Source organism: Macaca fascicularis, chromosome X (assembly GCF_037993035.2).
Source record: "Macaca fascicularis isolate 582-1 chromosome X, T2T-MFA8v1.1".
In the NCBI taxonomy this organism is placed as follows: Eukaryota; Metazoa; Chordata; class Mammalia; order Primates; family Cercopithecidae; genus Macaca; species Macaca fascicularis.
This window is the reverse complement of record NC_088395.1, coordinates 84,156,320-84,184,174: the sequence shown is the minus strand read 5'-3', so window position 1 is coordinate 84,184,174 and position 27,855 is coordinate 84,156,320. Positions and strand designations below refer to the sequence as shown.

Below are 27,855 nucleotides of genomic sequence, written 5' to 3'. Positions count from 1 at the left end.
TGAGCCCAGGAGATTGAGGCTGCAGTGAGCCATGATTGTACCACTGCACCCTAGCCTGGGTGACAGAGTGAGATCCTGTCTCAAAAAAAAAAAGAAATCAGCTGGTCCTAGACATGTGGGTTTATTTCTGGACTCTTAATTCTATTCTGTTCATCTGTTTGTCCTTTTACCAGTACTCCATGGTCTTGATTGCATTGTTTTACAGTTTTGTGCAAAGTTGCACCAAAGTTGTTGTGTAGTTTTACAAAACTATGGCAATCAAGACTGTAGAGTACTGGCAAAATCAGGAAGTGTGAGTCTTCATACTTTTCATTTTTCAAGATTATCTGCCTTTCTGAATGTTTTCAATTCCCTATGAATTTTAACTCTTTGTTTTTTCTTGGTAGAGATGGATTTTCACCATGTTTCTGAGACTGTTCTTAAACTTCTGTCCTCAAGTGATGCTTCCACCTTGGCCTCCCAAAGTGCTGGGATTAAAGGTCTGAGCCACCATGCCTGGTCCATATGAATTTTGGAATGAGCTTGTCAATTTTTACAAAGAAGTCAGCTGGGATTCTGACAGAGATTGCAGTATATCTATAGATTAGTTTGTGGAGTATTGCTGATGGCAGTGGTGGGCCGTCTGGAGTGGCTGCTGCCATCACACTGGCTGCAGCAGGGAGACATGGCCAGGGCTGCACGGTCTATAGAGTTGGTGGGAGCCAGAGGCAAGCAGGAGCCCTGCCCCTTCCAAGTTGGGGCGGGAGCTCCCTGGGTCCTACTGCAGCTGCCTAAGCCGTGGCTGTAGACCTGGGCATCCCTGTGCTCTTGAGTCTTGGGAGCAGGCGGGAGCCCCACCCTCCTAGGTGCAGCTGCAGCTGGCCAAACCATGACTGCAGTCCCAGGCCTCTCATTCCATGGAGCAGACAGGAGACCCACCCTCCTGGGTGCAGCTGCAGTCTTCTAAACTGCGGCTACAGACCCTGGCCTTCTGCTCCACGAAGCAGGCAGGAGCCCCAGGTGCAGCCACAGCCACCCAAACCATGGCTGCAGATCCAGTCCTCCCGCTTTATGGAGCAGGCTGGAGTACCGCCCTCCTGGGCACAGCTATAGCTGCCCAAATCGTGGGTGTAGACCTGGGCCTCCTGCTTTATGGGGCAGGCAGGAGCCCTGCCCCACTGGGTGCAGCTGCAGCCACCCAAATCATGGGGGGGCTGCAGACCCAGGCGTCTCTGCACTCTTGGGGCCAGGGAAGGCCCCTGCCTTGCCCTCATAGGCTTGGAAGTGCCTGCTCCTGCTGCCTGGCTTCTCCCTGCTGTTGGCACCTGCTGTGATCTTGGGGCAAAGTTGGGGCCGAGCCTGGATGCTATTGCAGCCTGGCCAGGTGTGCACATGCTCGGGGAACTGCTGACACGCCAGCCTCCTGCTGCCTTGGCCCCCTCCGGACTTTGGGTACTGACAAACATAGGGAAGCTGAGGCAGGGCTGAGAGCAGTTCAGCATTGACTTGCAGGTGCCCCCTTGCATCTACAGCCTGGGTGCCATGAACAGCAGCAGGAGGTGGACAGGTTCCTGAGTAGAAGGTGGTGGGTCCCTGGTGAGGACCCACCTTCAGGCCATGGAAAGCCTGAAGGCTGGGGGTTGGGCTGCCAGTCACATGGATCAGAGTGGGAACTTGTGGTGCCTTTTCTCGGCCCGCCCTGGACCAGTTGGTGTGCACATCCTCCCCTCTGAGGCCCATAAAAGTCCCAGGCTCAGCCAGAGCTGAACAGATGTCAGGCAACCAGCTGCAGAGTGGAGCAACCCACTCTAGGACCTCTTCTCTGCTGTGAGCTGCAGAGATGACAAGATGACCTTCCTGCAAAGAGGTGCCACCCACTCTAGGGCCTCCTCTTTGCTGAGAGCTGCGGAGTCAATGGGATGACCTTCCTGCAGAGAGGTACCACCCATACTAGGGCCTCCTCTCTACTGAGAGCTGTGCAGGTGATGGGATGATCAGCTGCTGAGAGGAGCTACCCTCTCTGCTGATAGCTGAACACTTGTAGTAACGACTTGCCTAGCAGAGAAGAGCCACCCTCTCTGCTAGGAGCTGAGCACTTGTTGGGATACCCTGACTGTGGAAAGGAGTTGTCCCTTTGGGTTTCCTCTGAGCTGTTCTATTGCTCAATAAAGCCCCTCTTTATCTTGCTTACTCTCCACTTTTCTGTGTACCTCATTCTTCTTGGGTGCAGGACAAGAACTTGGGACCTGCTGAATGAGGCTAAAAGAGCTGTAACACAAACAGGGCTGAGACATGCCCCTTGCTCACCTTGTTGCAGGTAAAGAGAAGGAAAGAAGAGCTGCAGCCCTTTGGGGAGCCCAGACCTGGGAGCGCCCCTAGCCAGGGCTGTGACTCTCTCTGCGGTTCCTGGTGTCTCCAGCCTTCTGGGTGCCACCGTGTTCCCTGGTGCCAGCTGTGGATGCTGCTTGTGGTGTTCCTGGTCCAGCTGCAGCCTCACAGAAAGAACTGATGCCCATGCTGGCACCTGGAGCTGCGTGCCCTGCTGCAGCCCCTAGCATGTCTGATTGCGCAGTGGCTGGACCCCACACTTGCTCACATACCCCTTGCTACTTCATGCAGTCTCTCTTGGCCAGCATAGGATACAGGCCAGTGGCATGAGCCAAGTGTAGCCGGCCAGGCCAAATAGGCGGGATGAGCCCAGCAGGCCCGAGCAAAACTCTGGCACAGGTGCCACCAGCCACAGATGTTTCTGGCCAGAAAAGTGACACCCCCAAAGATTCTGTAACATTGGCATCATAAGAATGATAAATCTTGTGGCTTGGCCTGGTGGCTGATGGAATTGTGTGCTTTAAATGGGTAAATTGTATGGTATATAAATTGTATCTCAAGGGTGTTTAATGTTTTATCACTGGCGAGGTGCGATGACTCATGCCTGTAATTCCAGCATTTTGGGAGGCTGAGGTGGGAGGATTACTTGAGGACAGGAATTTGAGACCAGCCTGGAAAACATAGCCAGACCCCATCTACACAACATTTAAAAATTAGCCAGGCATGGTGGCATGTGCCTGTAGTGCCAGCTAATCAGCATGCTGAGGCAGGAGGATCACTTGAGCCCAGGAGTTTGAGGCCGCAGTGAGCTATAATTACACCACTGCACTCCAGCCTGGGCAGTAGAGTGAGACTCTGTCCCTAATTTAAAAAAAAAGTTGTCTTCTAATTCATGAACATGAAGTGTTTTTCCACTGATTTAGATCTTTAATTTCTTTAATGGCGTTTTATAATTTTCAGAGTATGTTTTGTACTTCTTTTTTTTTTTTTGTAAATTATTTCCTTCTGTTATAAATGGAATTCTTTTCTTAGTTTCATTTTGAGATTATTCATTGCAAGTGTATAGACATAACATTGATTTTTGTTTATTGTCCTTGTACCCATCAGTCTTCCTGAACTAATTTTATTCCCATGATTCTTTTTTTTTTTTTTTTTTAATTTGAGATAGTCTCGCTCTATTCCCCAGGCTGAAGTGCAGTGATGTGATCTTGGCTCACTGCAACCTCCGCCTCCCAGGTTCAAGCAATTCTCATGCCTCAGCCTACCAAGTAGCTGGGATTACTGGCACCTGCCACTACGCCCAGCTAATTTTTGTATTTTTAGTAGAGACAGGGTTTTGTCATGTTGGCCAGGCTAGTCTTGAACTCCTGACCTCTGGTGATCCGCCCACCTCGGCCTCCCAAAGTGTTGGGATTACAGGTGTGAGCCACCGTGCCCAGCCTATTCCAATAATTCTTTAGTGGATTCCTTAGCATCTTCTATGTATGAGATCATGCCATATTCTAATAGGGATAGTTTTATTTATTTTTTTTTTTTGAGACAGAGTCTCACTCTGTTGCCCAGGGTGGAGTGCAATGGCGTGACCTCAGCTCACGGCAACGTCTGCCTCCCGGGTTCAAGTGATTCTCCTGCCTCAGCCTCCCTAGTAGCTGGGATTACAGGGATACGCCACCACACCTGGCTAATTTCTGTATTTTTAGTAGAGACGGGGTTTTGCCATGTTGGCTAGTCTGGTCTCGAACTCCTGACCTCAGGTGATCCACCTGCCTCAGCCTCCCAAAGTGCTGGGATTACAGGCATCAGCCACCGCACCTGGCCCTCTAATAGGGATAGTTTCATACCTTCCTTTTAAATACTGATGCCTTTCAATTTTTTTTTTAACATGCATGCTCTGAGTAGAATCCGTAGTGCAAAATTGAATACAAATGACGAGAGCAGATTTCCTTGCCTTGTTTCTGATCTTAAGGGGGAAAGCATTCAGTCTGTCACCATTAAGTATGATATTACCTACCTGTGGGTTTTTGTAGATTTTAAATTTCCTGTCTTCCTTAATTTATTAGAAAAAATTTTTTTTTTTTTTTTTGAGACTGAGTTTTGCTCTTGTTGCCCAGGCTGGAGTGCAATGGGGCGATCTTGGCTCACTGCAACCTCCACCTCCTGGGTTCAAGCGATTCTCCTGTCTCCGCCTCCCGAGTAGCTGGGTTTACAGGTACATGCCACCATGCCCAGCTAATTTTTGTATTTTTAGTAGCAACAGGGTTTCATCTTATTGGTCAAGCTGGTCTCGAACTCCTGACCTCAGGTGATCCGCCCGCCTCAGCCTTTCAAAGTGCTAGGATTACAGGCGTGAGCCACCACACCCAGCCAGAAAAAAGATATTTTTAAAGAGCTGTTTTAGGTTCATAGCAAAATTGAGCAAAGAGTACAGTGAGTTCCCATATGCCCCTGCTTCTACACATGCACAGCATCTCCCACTATCAGCATTCCGTAAGAGAGTTGTACATTTGTTATATAACATTGGTGAACCTACATTGACATGTCATTATTACCCCAAATGCATAGTTTACGTTAAGGTTTACTCTTGGTGTTATACATTTTAAAGATTTTTGACAAATATATAATGACCTGCATTCAACATTTTCTGGTATCATACAGAATAGTTTCACTGCCCTAAAAATTTCCTGTGCTGTGCCTGTTTCTTCATCCCTTTCTCCCCTGTGAGTACTGGCAGCCACTGATCTTTTTACTTTCTCCATAGTTTTGCCTTTTTCAGATTGTCATAGTTGTAATCATATGTATGTAGCCTTTCCAGACTGGCTTCTTTCACACAGTAATCTGCATTTGTTTCCTCCATGTCTCTTTGTAGCTTGGTAACTAATTTATTTCTAGTGCCGAATAATATTCCATTTTCTGGATGTACTACAGTTTGTTTATCCATTAATCTTCTAAACGATATCTTGGTTGCTTCCAAGTTTTGGCAGTTATGAATAAAGCTGCTTATAAAGATGTTTATATAAGTAAACGAAGATGTTTATATAAAATAAAGATGTTTATAAACATCTCCATGCAGGTTATTTTGTGGATATATGGTTTCAGCTTCTTTGGATAAATGCCAAGGAGTGTGATTGCTGCTTTATGTATGGTATGCTTAGTTTTGTAAGGAATTGCTGAACTGTTTTCCTGAGTGGCTGTACCATTTTACATTCCCACCAGCAATAAATGAGAGTTTCTTTTGCTCCATACCCTTCTCAGCAGGTTTTGGTATAGTCAGTGTTCTGGATTTTGGCTATTCTAATAGGCGTGTAGGGGTATATTGTTTTAATTTGCAATTCCCTAATGACATATATTGTTGAGCATTTTTTCATGTGCTTATTTGCATCTGTATATCTTTTTTGGTGAGGTGTCTGTTCACATAGGTTTCTTTTTTTTTTCCTTTAATATCATGTTGTTATATTATTGTTGAGTTTTAAGCATTCTTTGTAGAGTTTGGATAATTGTCTTTTATCAGATGTTTACTTTGTAAAGATTTTCTCCCAGTCTCTAGCCTGTCTTCTGATTTGAAGTTTTCTAATATTTTGTGGACTTTTGCATCTATATTCATAAGTGATACTTGCCTGTAGTTTTCTCTATTTGTGATTTTTTATATCAGGGCAATACTAGTTTCATAAAATGAGTTGGGAAATGTTGCCTCCTTTTCTGTTCTTTGAAGAGTTTGTGAAGAATTGGTATTAGTCCTTTTTTAAATGTTTGTTATAATTAAGTGGTGAGAACGTTTGGGCCTTTTCTTTATGGGTAGCTCTTTTTATTGCTGATTTAATCTCATCAGTTGTTACAGATCTATTCACAACTGTTTCTTCTTGAGTCAGTTTTAGTAGTTTGTGTTTTGGAATTTGTTCATTTCATGTAAGTTATTTAATTTTTTGGCATACAGTTCATAGTATTCCTTTATAATCCCTTTATTTCAGTAAGTTTGGTAGTAATGTCCTCTTTTTCATTTCTGAGTCTAGTAACTTGAGTCTTGTTTCTTTTTTTTCTTGGTCAGTCTAGCCTAAAGTTTGTTCATCTTTTCTTCCCCCGCAGGTAAGTTGTTACACAATCCCTAGCAGATTCCAACTTGAATGGCCAAGTTCCTGCTTGATCATCTTTTTAAAGAATTAGTTTTTGGCCAGGTGCCTGTGGCTCATGCCCATAATCTCAGCACTTTGGGAGGCCAAGGTGGGCAGACCACTTGAACCCAGGAGTTAGAGAACAACCTGGCAACATGACGAAACCCCATCTCCACAAAAAATTAGCCGGGTGTGGTGGTGCGCACCTGTAGTCCCAACTACCTGGGAGGCTTAGAGGGGAGGATCACCTGAACCTGGGAGGTTGAGGCTAAAGTGAACCATGATAGCACCTCTGCACTCTAGTATGGACAATGGAGTGAGACCCTATCTCCAAAAAAAAAAGAAAAGGAGGAAAAGAAAAAGAACTACTCTTTGGTTTTATTGATTTTTTTTCCCCCTATTGTTTTTCTATTTCCTATTTCATCCGTTTCATGAATTTCTGCCATAATCTTTATTATTTCCTTCTCCTTGATTTTGGTTTAGTTTGCTGTTATTTTCCCAGTATTTTATGGTGAAATGAAATATACTTTATTGGTAGTATGTTTTTTATTTTCAGTGTAATAGTTTAAATTTTCTTCTACTGGGAAATGTCTTGTAATATTTATAAACTGCAACTGGAAATGTTTTTATATCAAAGTAATCTTTATAGAGATTTCATGCTTTATAAGGAGGGGTTAGTATGCAAAAGGAGAGTGATTCTAGTGAAAGAACTCTTCTAGGAATATTTTAATGTGAGTAGTGTGTTAATACTGCCAGACTTCATAGTGTGAGAATGGGTTTATGGAGTTATAAGTATTGATGTTCTATTTGATAATGCATCAAAGAGATAAATAATGTTCTTTATTTCTTCTTTTTTAGATAAAATCAGTGGTTCTGGAAGTAACTCTGATATGATGGAAAACAGCAAGGAAGAGGTAAGGATAATTATTTAGAGATATTTGTTAGTTACTATTAACCGACTAGAGCATATGTCGTTAGATTGCTTCTAGACACATGTATGTGTCGAAGGCTACTGATACCCAGTTGTCATTATGATACTTCAGTTTCGTTATTTTCCAGTTTGAGAAGGTGTTCATTGTTTCTGTTATTGTTGTGGTTCACTTCAGCAGTTGACCTAAAGTCAGACAGCTGAAGACTTTCCAACAGATAGATATTTAACTGTCTTTATATTACCCCAGAGGTGTTTGAGGTGGATGTTATGGGCATGAACTTCATGGTTGTGAAATCTCTCAAAACTTGGTATCTAGAGTCTGCTAAGCATTATTATTAGCAACTCATAACAAGGTCCTTTGCCTGATACACAGGTCTACAACTATGGTTTTGGGAAATTTTTACCTATTGTAAAAAAACTGAATCCAGTAAAATATATTGATTATACTGGCAAAATGAGGGTAAGTTTAGTATCTCAAAGCAAGTTGTAGAAGTTACTTCATGCCAGATGTTAGCTTAGAGAATAATGAAACATATTTAGAGCCTTAAAACTCCCTACTTCTGTTGAGATCTGATTACTTCTGCTTCTTTGTTTTGTCTTTGTTGACTGGGGCCATGATCATTTTACAGCAGTGTATCCCCCGCAGCATGTGACAGCAACCATGTGAAAAACGAGAAATTTAATCTTCAGCCAAGGAAACCTGGCAGTCAATGAGAATTAGTTTTTATTTTTATTTTTATTTTTTGCATCTGTGTTCCTTATGTGGTAGATAATTAGTTTTTGGAATTCCTTTTAGAAAAATATTCTAGTCACATAAATAGCATCTCATTATATCCCTGTATTGAAGTTGCTATAGGGAAATAGCTAATTGTAGGGGTGCTGTTTTGAGAGTTTTATTCACTTTTATATTTATGTCTCACATCTAGGGAACTAGCTCTTCAGAAAAATCCAAGTCTTCAGGATCGTCACGATCAAAGAGGTTGGTTGATGTTGAAGGGACAAAAAGTTATTTTCTTTTTCAGGTTATTTTCTGTTTCTAGAACCAAATTTTTTCTGAACTCATGTCAAGCACTATTCTGAGTTAACTATTCTATACAAATATACATATTTAAAAATGATAAGTATAATATAATGAATCCCTTTCTGTCACCTGATTTTAACAATTATTTTTCATTCCAACTTTGAATTTTAAAGGGTTTTTAAAGGATTTATTATGTATTAGTGGCCCTTGCAATATGTAGTTTATTTCATTAGACAATATATGTCTTTGAAAAAGGAGAAAATAATTTTTGAATGCCTTATGAGACAATGGGTTTTTTGAAATTGTCTAGGATGGGGAGTTAGTCATCATAGTTGTAAGTTACAAGGAGAAAAAAGAGTGGTAAAAAACACTTTTTTCTGCTAAATTGTGAAGCCATACATAAAAACTGAAACTATTTTCTAACATAATATAATTCCCAATATACTGTGCAGTATAATTCTTATTAGAAGTTTGCCGCTTAGTCTATTGGACTTTCATTGTTTCTAAGCAGTGGGAATGTCTCTTAAAAACCAAGCTTGCTTGATATTAATTTATTCTCTAAAGTAGTGATTCTTAAAGAAGAGTGTCCTCCAAGGTCTCCCTGGTAGCTTTTTCAGAATGCGTATGCCTTGGTCTTACTCCAGACCTATTGAATCATAATCTTCAGTGATACAGTGTAGACACACATGCTTCCCTAGGTGATTCTGATATGCTTCCTGGTTGAGACCCACTGCTCAATCTCAACATGTTATTTATGTTCTTTGGGTATTGTTCCAGTTGTCAGAAATGTTCATAATTCTATGAACTTAATTCTTTCATAGGAAACCTTCAATTGTAACAAAGTATGTAGAATCAGATGATGAAAAACCTTTGGATGACGAAACTGTAAATGAAGATGCATCTAATGAAAATTCAGAAAATGATATTACTATGCAAAGCTTGCCAAAAGGTAATGTGTGTTAATTTTTCATGAAGTTAAAGTTGAAATGAATTTTTAAACATCATTTTTATAAAATTGGAACTTGATTACTGTTAGCTATGTACAAAAGACCAAACATGGCATTTTCCTAGTGGTTGTCTAGAAATGTATTTGTATGCCGATGATAATGTGTGTTATCGAAGTTAAAAATTTGGAATATTCAGTTAGTTTTGTAAAGAATGAAATCTATTTTTTTTCTTTCCATCGAGTTTTAGACAAGGGGCTTTAGTTTCCAAATTATACTTCAATGTGTAAGCAAGTTTAAAAATTTATTATATTAGGTTTTGGTTCAGTCAATGTTAATGTGCCTGCTTTATACAAAAATGTAATGACCATTCCTGAAAACTTAAAAATCATTTACAGTCTAGTTTAGTCTTATTGCATTCTTAAATTCCCTAAGGCTAGAAGCTGAAGTTAACTATCATAGATAGATTTAGTTGTATTTCTTGCTGTTATCTTTTTAAAAAAACTTTGTCACATACCTCTCAACTGTTGAAGTTCTAACCATAAAACTTTGTTAATAATGGGGGGAAAAGCCACATGAGTATCTTGGACTCTTCATAGCTCAAATCTGAGAGCAATATAATTGGATGATGAGAATGACAGGGGACTTGGTTCAAAGAGTCAAATTTTATATTTTTTTCTTTGTTAAATAATATGTTGTAGTCTCTTGGCAGAGTTTTCAAATTCATTCTCATAGATCTTTTATAGCAGTGCTTATTAAACCTTGTTCCCTGTCTATGTTTTTATGACACATTTTCAAATTATGGAAATTAAAAAAATACGGTAGGTAGGAGGGATGGGACTTTCCTTGACTAGGATAAATTAGAAGTTACAAAAGGTGATAAATGAAATGAGGAAAGGAAATTAATGAAAGAAGAGAGATAGGGGCCTACCACTTACTTAGCTTTGCAAATCATTTATGACAATTTTACATAATGGTTTTGGTGGCCAAGGGCAGAAACAACTAACATGGGAGTCTAAGTCCCATAGGTGGTGACTTACTTTGGATTTTTACATTCTCAGTGGTTGTCACTGGGAGTGTTTATGATGTAAGAAATAGGAATTCAAACTTTTGTTTTAATGGTACTGTGGAAGAAAGTCAGCATATGATGTTACTAACCTGAACTATGCCTAATTCTGTCAGACCAAAACAAAAACAAACCCATTTCATAAGGTTAAATTTGGGTGTTTATATTATTGTTGTAATATTTATTGAGTATATATAAGTACCAGGCTCTTACAAAATTAACTCCTTTAATCCTCAAAACAACACTGTAAGGTAGTTATTATTTTGCTTGTAGAGATAAAGGAACAAATTCAGAACCCAAGGAACTTTTTCAGCTTTAAATTGAGACGCTAAGATTTCAACCCAGGTCTGCTTGAATCCAAAGCCTAGTGAGTGCTCTTTTCACTCTGCTGCTTTGCTTCCAATTCTCCCTAGAAGAATCTCTAGGGAGAATTCAGGTTTTTTTTTTTGTTGTTGTTGTTGTTGTTAATTTAAAATCTTTAGTTCTTTTCAAATGCTGGGGCTTCTCTGAGAGTATATACATGCAATGATTGCTGTGAATAACTTTTTTTGGTGGGGATTATTTAATTTTACTACAATCTGTAAAATCTCAATCTTCTGTGTCCTCTCCCCACACCCTTTCAGAGACTCAGAAACTCATTTACCAACTAGATGTTATAACTTGTCAAAATTTGCTTGTTGAGTAACATAGAGCCATGTTTCAGAGAAAGCCCCTGGCGACTACCTGCTTTTTCTTCCTTGATTGTTGCTGATGATAGCCAGTTACTAAGCCAAGCAATGTAGGTAAACATTGAGACCTAAACCCTTTTTACTATGCCTGTCTTATTTGCTCTTGAGAGAACTAATGAAAACTTAAATCGACAGCCTCTCTCCTCAATTCACATGTTTTATAGTTAAAGAAGGACATTCTTTCTAAAATATTAACATAGGGATCAACAAATGATCTCATTCTACAATTTATTGTCAGGGTACTTTAGCTAAAGTATCTTAATCTCTAAAAACTCTTTAAGGACTTTACAGAGTACTGAAGCTTTGACATACCAGTTGGGAAATGCTGCAGAATAGATACAGGAGTAATAGAATGAACTTCATTTCTCCCACCAATACCCCTCCCTTGCAGTATAAAACTACCCTTAAAAATCTTTCTGAGTTTATGATTTGGATTATGAAAATAGGATGTCTTTAAAAATTTTTTCCCTCTGAACCACATATTTTATGAATTCTTTATGGAACTTAGCATAGATGTTCATATTCATAACAGCTTTTGTGATAGGCACTATAAAAATTCAGAACTGGGTTGAGGCTTTCTATTTGATTCACACATTTCTTTTTTAATCACGCCATAATACCTCCCTTTCCTGTTTTTATGAACTATATTTCAACAAATAAACTGATTGTTGACACCTGGCCCTTATACTATTTCCCTGTTTTATTTACTTTTGTGAGGTCCTTATACCAATATCTAAAGCTTGAAAGAAACAAACTATGTACCAGCAATGTTGGCTTTATCTGAACTGAAGTCTTGTACTTCACTTGCACATTTAATATGTGTAATGGTTTTTTAAATGAAATCATTCTAGGTACAGTGATTGTACAGCCAGAGCCAGTGCTGAATGAAGACAAAGATGATTTTAAAGGGCCTGAATTTAGAAGCAGAAGTAAAATGAAAACTGAAAATCTCAAAAAACGCGGAGGTAAATACAAGTGAAAATGAAACATGAATTTAAATTGCTGTTTATGACCATATTGGAAAATCTGATGTGCTTACTAAAAATACCTCCACTTTTCTGCCTTTTGTTTATTAAAAGCACTACTTAAATATAACTTCTGTTTCTCTCTGAGCTCTGAAGCAGAAAAGGTTAAACACTATTTATCAAAACACCTTTGCCTTCAGTGGCTATTAAGTTATCTCAAGAAGCTTAGCATTTCCTTCTTCCACATGTTCTATAATACATATATGCCATAATACTATGTTTCCCCCCCAACCCTAAAAGAATTTTAGATTTATGCAAAATCTTGTCTGTGGCCTCCAGGTAACTTTATATATAGTTAGAGTTGCATAGAGTGACATACATCTGCATTAGTATTAGTTGGGGTATTATAAATGCAAGTCCCTTGACTCCACTCCTCACAAATTAGAATTTCTGTTGATGAGGTCAAGAATGTACCCCAGTTTGTGTACACTGAAGTTTCAGATCCATTAATCTAAGAACAGCAGCATGGACATAAGTAGGAAGGAGTAGGGAGCTAGAGCTGATAACCCTCCCTCTGTCTGCCGGAGGCGCCTCTCCCTTTGTCTGTCTGTCCTCCCTTAAACACACAAACGGTGGGGAGTGGTGGCTCACACCTGTAATACCAGCACTTTAGGAAGGCAAGGCAGGAGGATTACTTGAGTCCTGGAGTTCGAGACCTGCTTGGTCTATATGGTGAGACCCCATATCTACAAAAAATGAAAATATCAGCTGGACATAGTGGCGCATGCCTGTAGTCCTAGCAACTCTGGGGGCTGAGGTGGGAGGCTCACTTGAGCCCAGGTGATCAAGGCTGCAGTGAGCCGTGATTGTACCACTGCACTGCAGCCTGGATGACAGAGTCAGACCCTGTCTCAAAAAAATTAACACACATGCATATACACACACATACACACACACACACACACACACACACACACACTCTCTCTCTCTCTCTCTCTCTCTCTCTCTCTCAATATTGGCTAACCATCTATAAAAAGTTTGTATTTATTTAGAAATGTATGATAGTGGACTATGTGTCCCACTTGTTTGTGTGTGATTCTTAGATGGTGTGTATATATATTTTGGGGCAGCTTAACAGAGCCAGAATTCATAACTATAAAAGGAATGAATCTCCAAATGATAGAACATGACACTAAATTTCTAAGTAGAAGTGTAGTGAAAGCATATCCATTTAATATTGATCAGATTATATAATTGTGAAATTAAAGTGAAGCTCTTATATTGGTGAAATTTTTGTGTGGATTTTTATTTTAATGCTATGATTATCTTGATGGAACCAGTAAAATATATCTATACTTATAAAATGTTATATATATTCATTGTCAGATTAAATAATTTGTAAGGTTGTTGGCAAAAATAAAGGAAATAGTGTTTAGTCTTTTGTCCACAAAGGGGTAGTCAACTCTTTTTGAGCATAAGGAATCTTTCTGAGACTCTAGTTCATAGTAGGGAAACTGCCATTGCAGCAACAGAGCTCATTAAAGCTAAGGTAGTAGTCTTAAAATTTAAGAGAATCCTCAATTAGAAAGTGATGGTAAAGATCAGTAGTAAGAGTTTCTTTCCTCTGATCATAGGTTCTCTAGAGAAGACAAATAACTAAGTGTTCTGCATTGTGTACACTTAGTGTACAGAGTGTCTAAGTGGTGTTTTTTTGGGAAGGGACCCTGGAGCAGTCAGTGTCTGAAATGTGGATAAGGGCTGAAAGAATAAAAGAACCACTGTTGTTGATGAGGGTATTCCTAGTGCTACTTTGGTATGCTGCTGGCATTTGGTCTCAGCTGATAAGTTTCAGGAACATTTTATTGAATGTTCTGTGTAGGAATGTTTTGGTATCACGCTTAAGGGAATACATAACATTTATAGCTATCAGTAGCACTTAAATCTTTCATGCCTATTTTCATCTTAATGATTTGTTACATTTTTAAGCTGTCAGAAATCACACAGGAAATTTAACACTAGGTTTACTTTATATACACATATATAGATAAATTGGTGATCTGAAATGCTGAATTGGTGTAGATAATATTTAAACTTTTTAAGAAAGCTAGTTCCAAAATTGAAGCCTAACGTAGGAAACTGTCAAGAATGTAAACTTTATATACAAAGTCTTATATTGATTTGGAATAATATTATAACACAAAGATATGGCTAAAGTTAACATTTCAGGAGCGGATTTTTAAAAAAAAAAATTTCAGTATCATACCCTGTTTTGACATTCTTTTCCCAGTTTTAATTGTTAGAAAGTATATTTTACACCTAACTTTTTTACATGACACAATAATTTTGTTCTCTTTAAAACCATTAAAATGTATTGAGCTCAGAAATGAAAATGCCTTTTTCATTTATACCCTGTGTTACAATTTTAAATATATTTCATAACTAAAAATAAAAAATTTAAACATGTGTACAGCAACAAGTACATAAAGTAACATTTCAACATTTTACCATATTTGCTTCAGATCTCACTTAAGTAAAATATTGGTTCAGTCCTACTCTCATCCATTTCCCCTTCTTCCCACCCCACAGGTAATGATTATCTTGAAGTTTTATGCATGTGCATGTGTGTGCATGTTTTTCTATGTTTTTTATATATGTATTCATAAAACATTTTTCATTTAAAAATATAACAAAATAATATGCTGTATATATCATTTGGGAACGTTTTTCATTTAACATTGTTTTTGAATTGTATTCATGTCAGTAAATGTACATCTAGTTTGCTTATTTTTCACTGCTCTATAGAATTATGTGGTATCAATAAGTCACTATTCATTTCCCGCATAGGAAGCTATTCCCAATTTTTCATTTTCTAATTTTCTAATTAGTGCTGTGGTGAATATCCTTATATTTGATTCCTTGTGCACATGTGGGAGAAAATCTCCAAAGAATTACCTAGTTTTGTTTAATTCTTGAGTGATATATGCACCAAAGCACACAGAAGATGCTTAGTAAGCATTACTTAACATTGGATGAACATTCAGATTCTACATTTTATTTATCTTGTTAGTTTATCTGAATGGAATAATTATTTGAAATGAAAAAGTATGCTGTGGTGTATTTGTTTCTGTTAAAACGAATACAGAATATATGAATACCCAAGATCAAACTGGAGTTTGTAAATAATGTGATTATAATAAATTAGGCTTGTAATACCTGCTATTAGGTAGGATGAGGTGGGAGGATTGCTTGAGCTCAGGCGTTTGAGGCTACAGTGACTTGTGATTGTGCCATTGTACTCCATTCTGGGTGATGCACTGAGACCACATCTTTAAAATTAAAAAATAAATAAATAAAAATTTTAGCAACATAAATAGTAAACCTTCAAGTTTACTTTTATCTTCTAAAACAGTATGATGGTGTTCTTAAACTTTAAAACTTTTAGCTTCTGGCTAGGTGTAGTGACTCACACCTGTAATCCCAGCACTTTGGGAGGCTGAGGCCAGAAGATTACTTGAGCCCAGGAGTTGGAGACCAGCCTGGGCAACACAGTGAGACCCAGTCTCTACAAAGAATTAGCCAGGTGTGGTGGTGTGTGCCTGTAGTCCCAGCTACTCAGGAGGCTGAGGTAGGAGGATCGATTGAGCCTGGGAGGTAGAGGCTGCAGTGAGCTGAATTTGCACCATTGCATTCCAGCCTAGGTGACAGAGTGAGCTCTAGCTCTTAAATTTTTAAAAAAGTTTTTACAAATAAAAATATTCATGATAATATTTGGGTCCATAGTGCTTTGGACCTTAAACCTAATAGAAACCCAAAAGAGAAAATTAAAAGGGTGAGAAATATATGTGATGTTTTGTTTTTTATTTAAGTATGGTGCCAATTTGTTTTTTAGTTGTCTCCTTTTTATTTGTGAATGTAAGCATTTTGAGTGGCTTCTTCTGAATTATAATCTACCATCTTATTTTGATCAAGGTCTTGGTTGCACATCAGGATCATCTTTGAAACTTTAAGAAAATGTCTGAGAGGTTTTAATTCAGTGGTTTAGGGGTGGGAATGGCTGTTTTTAAAAAGGTTCTTCAGATGACTCTAATGTTTAGCTCAGGGTGTGAAACACTGCCTTAGCAGAACTAGGGACAAGTAGGAGGCTGGAGAGGTTTCTGTAGGTTTTCTTCAGTCTGTTTTTCAGGGGACAGTACAGAATGGGACTCTGCCTTTTACCCCTAGTTGTTCTGATGTTTTGCTGCCAAAATAGATATACTTGCAATATCTTGTTTGTCTTTATTTGAAAATAGTTGACAGTGTTGGTATGGAGTGGATAGTGGAGTACACATAGAAAAAAGGCAGGTTAATGACAATTATGGATAGTGTTGAAGTAAATATTGGGAAGGAAATTGGTAATATCATAAAATTACCAAGTTTTTACATACCATATTGATAGGATCTGTGCAGACAATTCCACTTTGAGAATAAAAACCTTTATGGCATACTTAAGTATAGGATTGCAAAAGAATCTGTTCCATATATGTTACTTCCCTGTTCTGTAAGGACTGATACTGAATTTATTTGCAAAGCAATAATAAAAAAGAGCTCTTGGCCCCTAGTTTTAGAAATTTTTGTGGGTTCTCTTAATGTTATTTCGAGTTGTAAAAAATGGCATTTGCATCTATAAAAGGAAACAATTAGGATTTGTAACTTGGAATTTGCCAAGGTTGTCATGTGCTTAGTAAGTCGATAAAATATTAACCTTTTTTTACTTGTATCCAAGATGCCATTTTTTTCTAAGGATTATGAGGTATTTCATTTCTAATACAAAAGTTACAAAATGCTGACTAAAGTAAATATCTTTTTCTTTGTGTAAATGTGTGAATAATAGTCACTCCTTTCTCCTAGAAGATGGGCTTCATGGAATTGTGAGCTGCACTGCTTGTGGACAACAGGTCAATCATTTTCAAAAAGATTCCATTTATAGACACCCTTCATTGCAAGTTCTTATTTGTAAGGTACGTAATGATCTGTTGATATTTCATGCCATAAATATTTGAATGCTTACCATATACCAGGCCTTTGAGGGCACAGTCTTGAAGAAAGATGGAAATGGTATCTGCCCTTGGAAGACTTCTATTGTAGTGAGGAAGATAGACATACAAAGCCTAAGTGTCATGATAGGGGAGATACTGTGATTATGGGAGCACACAGGAAGCCTGTGTAAATATGATTTGGGTCGGATGGCTTTCTAGCGGAAAGGTGATATGTGAAATATGAATAAGAATTAGCCTGGTAAGTGAGATTGGTTCATCATGTTCTGGGAAGAGGCAACATGGTATTTAGATACTGGTAGTTGAGGGAGAGGTTGGTGTGTTTGAAAATCTCAAGAGTGGATGTGTGTAAATGTTTGTGTTTTATAATCTTTCCCCTTATATATCCTACTTCCCCAAATGTAAACTATCTATGTGGAGCAGGGTTTTGACGTAACTTGGAGATAATAGAATTAAAAATGTTTACATATGTAACAAACCTGCACGTTATGCACATGGACCCTAGAACTTAAAGTATAATAATAAAAAAATAATGTTTTTTATGTGTTGATTATAGTTTTAACGGTCTGTGCCACATTTTTGTTAGTAATACCTTGGAGTTAATTTTAAATATCTATAAATGTGGGCCTGGCACGGTGGCTCATGGTTGTAATCCTAGCACTTTGAGAGGCCGAGGCTGGTGAATCACCTGAGCTTAGGAGTTCGAGACCAGCCTGGCTAACGTGGTGAAACCCCATCTCTACTAAAAATACAAAAAATTAGCCGGGCATGGCGGGTCCCTGTAATCCCAGCTACTTGGGAGGCTGAGGCAGGAGAATCGCTTGAACCTGGGAGGTGGAGGTTGCTGTGAGTCAAGATTGCACTATTGCATTCCAGCCTGGGCAACAAGAGCAAAACTTCCTCTCAGTAACTACCTACCTTCCTATAAATGTCATGGTTATGGTTTTCTTAACTCATATTCCTGCTAAGATTAATCCTATGTTAGTTTGTTTCCCAATAAAAAGCTGCCTTTGAAATGCAGTGGCAGGCCATGTTTTCCTTGGAATTCTAGCTCTAGATCTTTTCTTGAATGAATTTTTGATAGATTCAGACATGCTTAAATGAACTGTACTTTGTTCTTTAGCAATTCGTATCCCTCCTTTCCTTGAATTCAGTTCAGCAGGGGCCTATCTAGGGTATGTATTAGAGAGTTTCATTTTAAATTTTGACAGTAGAATCTAATATTGCTGGATTTGTGACATATATTTGCCTTTCTGTTTTCTTACCTATATGATTGTCTTTTTTCAAGAACCAGTCTGTTGAGCCTAGGCCATTTGACTCATCTGTAGTTTGTATCAGTGAGCACCTTTTCCCTTTCTGCAGTCCCACTGGAAAGACTTTGAAGTCAGTCAAACTTGGATTTGAATAACAGCTTTGCCTCTTACTAGTTGTATGACTTTAGATTTATTTACGTATTAATGAAAGTTAGCCTCATAATACGTCCTACCTTGCATGGTAGGTATTTCGATATTTAGAGATAATATAGATTAATTCTTTTGCTGTATGTATAGTAGCTGTTTGTATATGGTGGCTATTAAAATTGCTAAGTACCCACATCTAATACATTTTTATGTAGAGCTTTAGTAGCTAGTTGTATGAGACCAGAAATTAGCTTTACTAAAATCTTTTATAAACTTTGTTTTTTTGGTTTGTTTTTGAGATGGAGTCTTGCCCTGTTACCCAGGCTGGAGTGCGGTGGCACAATCTTGGCTCACGGCAGCATCCACCTTCTGGGTCAAGCGATTCTCCTGCCTCAGCCTCCCGAGTAGCTGGGATTACAGGTGCCCGCTACCACACCTGGCTAATTTTTGTATTTTTAGTAGAGACGGGGTTTTACCCTGTTGGCCAGGCTGGTCTTGAACTCCTGACCTCAAGTGATCCACCCACCTCAGCCTCCCAAAGTGCTGGGATTACAGGCATGAGCCACCACACCCAGCCAAAAATCTTTTATAAACTTTTAAATAAGGAATAGTGGTACTTGAGTGTATGGAAATCTATTTCAAGGCATTAATTCTTGAGACTTGAGATAGTTAGATGTCTGTACAATACAGACATTGGATAGTGGGTAGCAGTGTTTTTGTTTGTTTGTTTGTTTGTGTTTGTTTTTTTTTTTTGTTTTTGTTTTTTGAGTTTTATTCTGTTGCCCAGGCTGGAGTGCAATGACGTGATCTTGGCTTACTGCAACCTCCGCCTCTGGGTTTAAGTGAGTCTCCTGCCCCAACCTTTAGAATAGCTGGGATTGCAGGCGTTTGCCACCATGCCCGGCTAATTTTTGTATTTTTTTAGAGACTGGGTTTCGCCATGTTGGCCAGACTGGTCTTGAACTCCTGACCTCAGGTGATCCACCCTCCTCGTCCTCCCAAAGTGCTGGGATTATAGGCATGGGCTACTGTGCTCGGCTGGGGTAGTACAGTGTTTTTGCTTTGAGTCTCTGAAACATGCACACATACTCCTTTTTTTTTTTTTTAAATTGTTTTTATTTTTAAAATTTTTGTGGGTTCTTGGTAGGTGTATATATTTATGGCGTACATGAGATGTTTTAATACAGGCATGTGATGTAAAATAAGTACATCGTGGAAAATGGGGTATCTGTCCCCTCAAGCATTTATCCTTTGAGTTACAAGCAATCTAATTATATTCTTTAAGTTATTTAAAAATGTACAATTAAGTTGCTATTGACTGTAGTCACCCTATTGTGCTATTAAATAGTAGGTCTTATTCTTTGTATTTTTTTGTACCCGTTGACCATCCCCACCTCCTCCCTATCCCCTCACTACCTTTCCCAGCTTCTTGTAACCATCCTTCGTGACATCCTTCATTAGTTCATCCATGAGTTCATTTGTTTTGAGTTTTAGATCCCACTTATAAGTGACAACATGCAATGTTTGTCTTTCTGTGCCTGGCTTATTTCACTTAATATAATGATCTCCAGTTCCATCCATGTTGTTACAAATGACGGGATCTCATTCTTTCTTATGACTGAATAGTACTCCATTGTGTATATGTATCGCATTTTATTTATTTATTTATTTATCTGTTGATGGGCACTTAGGTTGCTTCCAGATCTTTGCTATTGTAAACAGTGGCCCAACAATCATAGGAGTGCCAGTATCTCTTTGATAAACTCATTTCTTTTCTTTTGTGTATATACCCAGCAGGTGGATTGCTGGGTATCTCAATTTTTAGTTTTTTTGAGGAAACTCCAAACTGTTTTCTATAGTGATTGTATTCATTTACATTCCTACCAACAGTACACAAGGGTTCCTTTTTCTCCACATCCTTGCCAGCATTTGTTATTGCCTGTCTTTTGGATATAAGCCATTTAAACTGGGGTGAGATGATATCTTATTATAGTTTTGATGAACATTTCTCTGATAATCAGTGATGGTGAGCAGCTTTTCATATGTCTATTTGTCATTTGTATGTCTTCTTTGGAGAAATGTCCAGTCTAATCTTTTGCCTATTTTTTGATTGGATTATTTGATTTTTTTCCTATAGAATTGTTGGAGCTCTTCATATATTGTGGTTATTAATCCATTGTCAGATGGGCACTTTGCAAAATGTTCTCCCATTCTGTGGGTTGTCTTTTCATTTTGTTGATTGTATCCTTGCTGTGCAGAAGCGTTTTAACTTGATGTGATCTCATTTGCCAATTTTCGCTTTGGTTGCCTGAACTTGTGTGATATTGCTCAATAAATCTTTGCCCATACCAGTGTTCTGGAGATTTTCCCCAGTGTTTTTAATTACTTAAAAAAGTAAAGTTTTTGTCCTTTATGAATGCTATCAATTTTGAATTAAATTTCCCCTTCCTCTTTTCTTTTAATAGAATTGCTTTAAGTATTACATGAGTGATGATATTAGCCGTGACTCAGATGGAATGGATGAACAATGTAGGTAGGTAATATAGATGAGCTAACATTCAGTGTTTCCTACTTTTGGGAGGAATTGTTACATAATCTTTTATGAGGTTTGTCTTTCATAGTATCATCATTGATGTCTTTAATGAAAGGTTGTTATTTTCTATCAAACCCTAGGTTTATGTCTAGTTTAAGTTTCTAGTAAAGAATAAGCAGATGACATAAATTACTACTAAAATTACTGGGAGTAAAATTTAAATCGCATTATAACAAAGAGATTAAAATGAGTTTTGTTGGGAATAGTGTTTATTTTTATTTTTTTACCTATCTTTTCAGTTTCCTGAAAGAAGGGAATAATGTTTTAATCTTTAAAACATTTCAGATGGTGTGCAGAAGGTGGAAACTTGATTTGTTGTGACTTTTGCCATAATGCTTTCTGCAAGAAATGCATTCTGCGCAACCTTGGTCGAAAGGAGTTGTCCACAATAATGGATGAAAACAACCAATGGTATTGCTACATTTGTCACCCAGAGCCTTTGTTGGACTTGGTCACTGCATGTAACAGCGTATTTGAGAATTTGGAACAGTTGTTGCAGCAAAATAAGAAGAAGATAAAAGTTGACAGTGAAAAGAGTAATAAAGTATATGAACATACATCCAGATTTTCTCCAAAGAAGACTAGTTCAAATTGTAATGGAGAAGAAAAGAAATTAGATGATTCCTGTTCTGGCTCTGTAACCTACTCTTATTCTGCACTAATTGTGCCCAAAGAAATGATTAAGAAGGCAAAAAAACTGATCGAGACCACAGCCAACATGAACTCCAGTTATGTTAAATTTTTAAAGCAGGCAACAGATAATTCAGAAATCAGTTCTGCTACAAAATTACGTCAGCTTAAAGCTTTTAAGTCTGTGTTGGCTGATATCAAGAAAGCTCATCTTGCATTGGAAGAAGACTTAAATTCAGAGTTTCGAGCGTTGGATGCTGTAAATAAAGAGAAAAATACCAAAGAGCATAAAGTCATAGATGCTAAGTTTGAAACAAAAGCACGAAAAGGAGAAAAACCTTGTGCTTTGGAAAGGAAGGATATTTCAAAGTCAGAAGCTAAACTTTCAAGAAAACAGGTAGATAGTGAGCACATGGATCAGAATGTTCCAACAGAGGAACAAAGAGCAAATAAAAGTACCGGTGGTGAACATAAGAAATCTGATAGAAAAGAAGAACCTCAGTATGAACCTGCCAACACTTCGGAAGACTTAGACATGGATATTGTGTCTGTTCCTTCCTCAGTTCCAGAAGACATTTTTGAGAATCTTGAGACTGCAATGGAAGTTCAGAGTTCAGCTGATCATCAAGGGGATGGCAGCAGTGGAACTGAACAAGAACTGGAGAGTGCATCTGTAAAATTAAATATTTCTTCAAAAGACAACAGAGGAGGTATTAAATCAAAAACTACAGCTAAAGTAACAAAAGAATTATATGTTAAACTCACCCCTGTTTCCCTTTCTAATTCCCCAATTAAAGGTGCTGATTGTCAGGAAGTTCCACAAGATAAAGATGGCTATAAAAGTTGTGGTCTGAACCCCAAGTTAGAGAAATGTGGACTTGGACAGGAAAACAGTGATAATGAGCATTTGGTTGAAAATGAAGTTTCATTACTTTTAGAGGAATCTGATCTTCGAAGATCCCCACGTGTAAAGACCACACCCTTGAGGCGACAGACAGAAACCAACCCTGTAACATCTAATTCAGATGAAGAATGTAATGAAACAGTTAAGGAGAAACAAAAACTACCCGTTCCAGTGAGAAAAAAGGATAAGCGGAATTCTTCTGACAGTGCTATAGATAATCCTAAACCTAATAAATTGCCAAAATCTAAGCAATCAGAGACTGTGGATCAAAATTCAGATTCTGATGAAATGCTAGCAATCCTGAAAGAGGTAAGCAGGATGAGTCACAGTTCTTCTTCAGATACTGATGTTAATGAAATCCATACAAACCATAAGACTTTGTATGATTTAAAGACTCAGGCGGGGAAAGATGATAAAGGAAAAAGGAAACGAAAAAGTTCTACATCTGGCTCAGATTTTGATACTAAAAAAGGCAAATCAGCTAAGAGCGCTATAATTTCTAAAAAGAAACGACAAACCCAGTCTGAGTCTTCTAATTATGACTCAGAATTAGAAAAAGAGATAAAGAGCATGAGTAAAATTGGTGCTGCCAGAACCACCAAAAAAAGAATTCCAAATACAAAGGATTTTGACTCTTCCGAAGATGAAAAACACAGCAAAAAAGGAATGGATAATCAAGGGCACAAAGGTTTGAAGACCTCGCAAGAAGGATCGTCTGATGATGCTGAAAGGAAACAAGACAGAGAGAATTTCTCTTCAGCAGAAGGCACAGTTGATAAAGACACGACCATCATGGAATTAAGAGATCGACTTCCTAAGAAGCAGCAAGCAAGTGCTTCCTCTGATGGTGTCAGTAAGCTTTCTGGGAAAGAGGAGAGTTTTACTTCTTTGGATGTCAGAAAAGTTGCTGAAACTAAAGAAAAGAGCAAGCATCTCAAAACCAAAACATGTAAAAAAGTACAGGATGGCTTATCTGATATTGCTGAGAAATTCCTAAAGAAAGACCAGAGTGATGAAACTTCTGAAGATGATAAAAAGCAGAGCAAAAAGGGAGCTGAAGAAAAAAAGGAAATTTCAGACTTTAAGAAAAAAGTAATTAAAATGGAACAACAGTATGAATCTTCATCTGATGGCACTGAGAAGTTACCTGAGCGAGAAGAAATTTGTCATTTTCCTAAGGGCATAAAACAAAATAAGAATGAAACAACTGATGGAGAAAAGAAAAGTAAAAAAATAAGAGAGAAAACTTCTAAAAAGAAGGATGAATTATCTGATTATGCTGAGAAATCAACAGGGAAAGGAGATAGTTGTGACTCTTCAGAGGATAAAAAGAGTAAGAATGGAGCATATGGTAGAGAGAAGAAAAGGTGCAAGTTGCTTGGAAAGAGTTCAAGGAAGAGACAAGATTGTTCATCATCTGATACTGAGAAATATTCCATGAAAGAAGATGGTTGTAACTCTTCTGATAAGAGATTGAAAAGAATAGAATTGAGGGAAAGAAGAAATTTAAGTTCAAAGAGAAATACTAAGGAAATACAAAGTGGCTCATCATCATCTGATGCTGAGGAAAGTTCTGAAGATAATAAAAAGAAGAAGCAAAGAACTTCATCTAAAAAGAAGGCAGTCATTGTCAAGGAGAAAAAGAGAAACTCCCTGAGAACAAGCACTAAAAGGAAGCAAGCCGACATTACATCCTCATCTTCTGATATAGAAGATGATGATCAGAATTCTATAGGCGAGGGAAGCAGTGATGAACAGAAAATTAAGCCCGTGACTGAAAATTTAGTGCTGTCTTCACATACTGGATTTTGCCAATCTTCAGGTATGCAAAAATAAATAAAAAATTCATAATTTGTACTTTCCCCCTCTTGAATTACTACATTGTTTAATTTTCCCTGAAGCTAATCAAATTTAGGGTTACTAAGGAGAATACCACTTAAAATTATTTAGGAGTTTATTAAAAAAAACATTTCCCCATTTATTTTTCTACTGCCATTGGAAGATATTTTGAACATCGCTAGTATTCAGTATCAGGGATCCCAAATTTGTTGAGTAAATGACAAAATTTCTTTATCAATATTTAGTGCTTTTCTCTAGAGTAATGAGCAGTAGTTTATGAAGGAAAAGCGATTGGTACCAGTGGTTCAGTAGCTATTTATTTATATAATGGAAGTGAATCCTTGGTACTGGTATGACATGGTGTGTCAAAATTTTAACTGCCATGCATATGGCTTTTTAAGTTTGAACAGATAACTTTGTGTCTTATGAAATTCCCTTTAATTATTTTAATTTACCTAATTAAAACCCTTTGTTGGTGCTTATTAACTAGTTTCTAATGACACGAACAGACGTTTTTCTTTTAAAAACACTGTCAAAATAAAGGAAGGACGAAAATCCAAACATTAGCTGGATTAGCCTACTCTGATGAGGTAGAGTACTAGGAACATTAAAGTTTGGGTCAGCTGGTGAATAAAAATATTCTTAGGAATTAATTAAAATTAATCTTTAAAAATTTATGAAAAATAATTTTAAAAAGAGGTTTTTATTATTAAAGTTACTTTAAAAATCAGTTGTATAATACATGTGTATTGGTCATTTGTCTTTTTTTTTTTAGTCCGTAAGACCTGTCAGTTAACTATGGATACTCAGAATTTATTTAAAAATTTTTATGAAGTGGGTTTTACATAAAATTGTATTTCCAACATAGGTAGAATTAAAAAATTTTTCCTTTCAGTTCTTATGTTACAGTTTTCAATTGATCCCAATTGGATTTTAATGGAATTAATTTGAATCTTGGCTATTTTTTAAATTTAAATTTTTAATTTTGTAGAGATGAAGTCTTGCTATGTTACCCAGGCTGGTCTTGAACTCCTGGCATCAAGCAATCCTTCCACCTTGGCCTTCCAAAGTGTTGGAATTACAGGCATGAGCTACTGTGCCCAGCAAAATCTTGTTTTTTTAATAAAACTTTTCATTTCTTTTATGGAGTACTTATGACTTGACTTGAAAACCACATGTGATATGCATGGTGTGTGCTTCAGTTGAATGCTCTGCTGTATCGGATGACTAGATGGAGCTCTGTTTGTGTGGCTATTGTAATTCAAGTTCACAGTTTCTTACCTGAAATTCTTGGGGTCTATTGTGTTTCAGAATTTACAACTTTTTGTCTTTTAGAAAAATAATAGAGAGCAGTTACTATATATTTTATAAAAGCCCCAGTGCGGCCTGATGCAACACCAGATAATCAAACACAGTATTTCTGCAGCAAAACATTTGAAGATTCCCATGTTTTCTTCATGTGAATAAGCAGTTTAGAACAGGTTTTGCTGCCAGATTGTCTTTGGTACCCTCTTACAGAAACTTTCCGTTTTGAGAGTGTTTTAGATTTCAAAATTATGTATAAGGGATTATGGACTTATATTAAAAATACAGAATCTAATAGTTACTTTGATGTCAAATCAATGTTTTAGTTGTTAGGTTAGCTGTGAAAATCCTTATTAAGGATTAGAGTTTAAGAATAATAAATGGTGTTTAAAAATTTAGTTAAAAATCCATTAAAAATTATATGTCACAACTAATTTTATTTCTGGTTTTATTTATTTGGATCTTCTCTCTTTTTTTCTTAGTATGGCTAATTTTAAACTTTGGAAAATTGGTTTCTGTGATTAAACAGTTTCACTGGTGAAATCAATATGTTTGATTTCAAGTATTTTACTACTTTACTTTCTCAAGATCTCACTTGATTTATTGATACCTATGAAAGTATTACACACCTCTCATGTTGAGAATTATTAATTTTTGCTGTAATAATTAATATGCATTCATTAGGCCTTAAGAAGGGATGGTGATATATGGCAAATACTCAATTGATGCATCTCCTGATAATTACTTATCTCAGCACTGATCTAGATCACTGTGTTCCATTTTGATTTATTTAACTTTGATCTGAAGGACAAATAAGCTGATGGGGAGGTAAACTTTTCCTGAGGTGTGTATCAAGAGAAACTTTGAGAATCTGTTACTTCAGCAAATGCCAATCCTTCAACTCCTTGGTGAAATATGCCTTGTTGAGATTTTCTTTACCCTGGATATTTTTGGGGGCTAAGCTGATTATTTGGGATGAAATAAGAAAGAAGATAAATTTGTTAGGGAATTTAACCTGTCAAAAATGGGGCCTTGTCAATAGAAACAAGTAGAATAGAATATGAGTGCCTTGAAAATAAGCACTGTGGGCCGGGCGCGGTGGCTCAAGCCTGTAATCCCAGCACTTTGGGAGGCCGAGACGGGCGGATCACGAGGTCAGGAGATCGAGACCATCCTGGCTAACACGGTGAAACCCCGTCTCTACTAAAAAATACAGAAAACTAGCCGGGCGCGGTGGCGGGCGCCTGTAGTCCCAACTGCTCGGGAGGCTGAGTCAGGAGAATGGCGTGAACCCGGGAGGCGGAGCTTGCAGTGAGCTGAGATCTGGCCACTGCACTCCAGCCTGGGCGACAGAGCGAGACTCCGTCTCAAAAAAAAAAAAAAAGAAAAAAAGAAAATAAGCACTGTGTAAAAAGTTCTGTTTTTAAAGATAAGTTTGTGTGTGAGCCAATGTTACGATATTCCTTCAGAATTTACTTACATGCTTATATAAGCATGCTGAATTTATGTACTCCTCTGTCTAGCTTAATTTTAGGTCACAGTTTTAGAAGGTTAAAACAAAAACCCTGCCCCCTATTGAGTTTAGAGGATTCCAGTTTATTTGCAGTATTTGGGTATCATATTACAGCTACAGTATATTCCTAGAAATATGGGCTTGGTAATGGCATGAATAACCAAGATGAAGAACATGGTCCTAGGAGATTGCAGTTTAATGCAAGACAGACATAGAGAAATCATTAAAAAAGGTAATAGAAGAAAGATATAAAACTAGATTGGGGCCTGTAATCCCAGCACTTTGGGAGGCCAAGGTGGGCGGATCATCTGAGGTCAGTAGTTCGAAACCAGTCTGGCCAACGTGGTGAAACCCCATCTCTACTAAAAATACAAAAAAATTAGCCACGTGTGGTGGCACACACCTGTAATCCCAGCTACTTGGGAGGCTGAAGCAGGAGAATCGCTTGAACCCGGGAGATGGAGAGTGCAGTGAGCCGCGATCACGCCACTGCACTTCAGCCTGAGCAACAGAGCGAGACTCTGTCTCAAAACAAAAACAACGACAGTCTATAATGGGGCTACACAATAA

At 37.8% G+C, this 27,855-nt stretch overlaps 1 protein-coding gene across 34 annotated transcripts in view; it reads left to right on the top strand.

Annotated features, from left to right (window-relative positions):
- Window positions 1-27,855, top strand: part of ATRX (ATRX chromatin remodeler) — a 284,343-nt gene that overhangs the window by 76,400 nt on the left and 180,088 nt on the right. For 6 of the 34 annotated variants that reach the window (XM_015443835.3, XM_005593997.4, XM_005593991.4 and 3 more), the window contains 7 exons: window positions 7,272-7,327; window positions 8,271-8,323; window positions 9,187-9,314; window positions 11,955-12,068; window positions 16,956-17,065; window positions 20,967-21,034; window positions 21,380-24,450. In XM_015443835.3, coding sequence (XP_015299321.1) covers window positions 7,304-7,327; window positions 8,271-8,323; window positions 9,187-9,314; window positions 11,955-12,068; window positions 16,956-17,065; window positions 20,967-21,034; window positions 21,380-24,450 — 3,568 coding nt within the window. In that variant the 5' untranslated portion in view covers window positions 7,272-7,303. Of the gene's footprint in view, window positions 1-6,349; window positions 6,388-7,271; window positions 7,328-8,270; window positions 8,324-9,186; window positions 9,315-11,954; window positions 12,069-16,955; window positions 17,066-20,966; window positions 21,035-21,379; window positions 24,451-27,855 lie in introns of all 34 variants that reach the window. The other 28 variants (XM_074030189.1, XM_005593993.4, XM_074030183.1 and 25 more) reach the window with 12 other exon arrangements.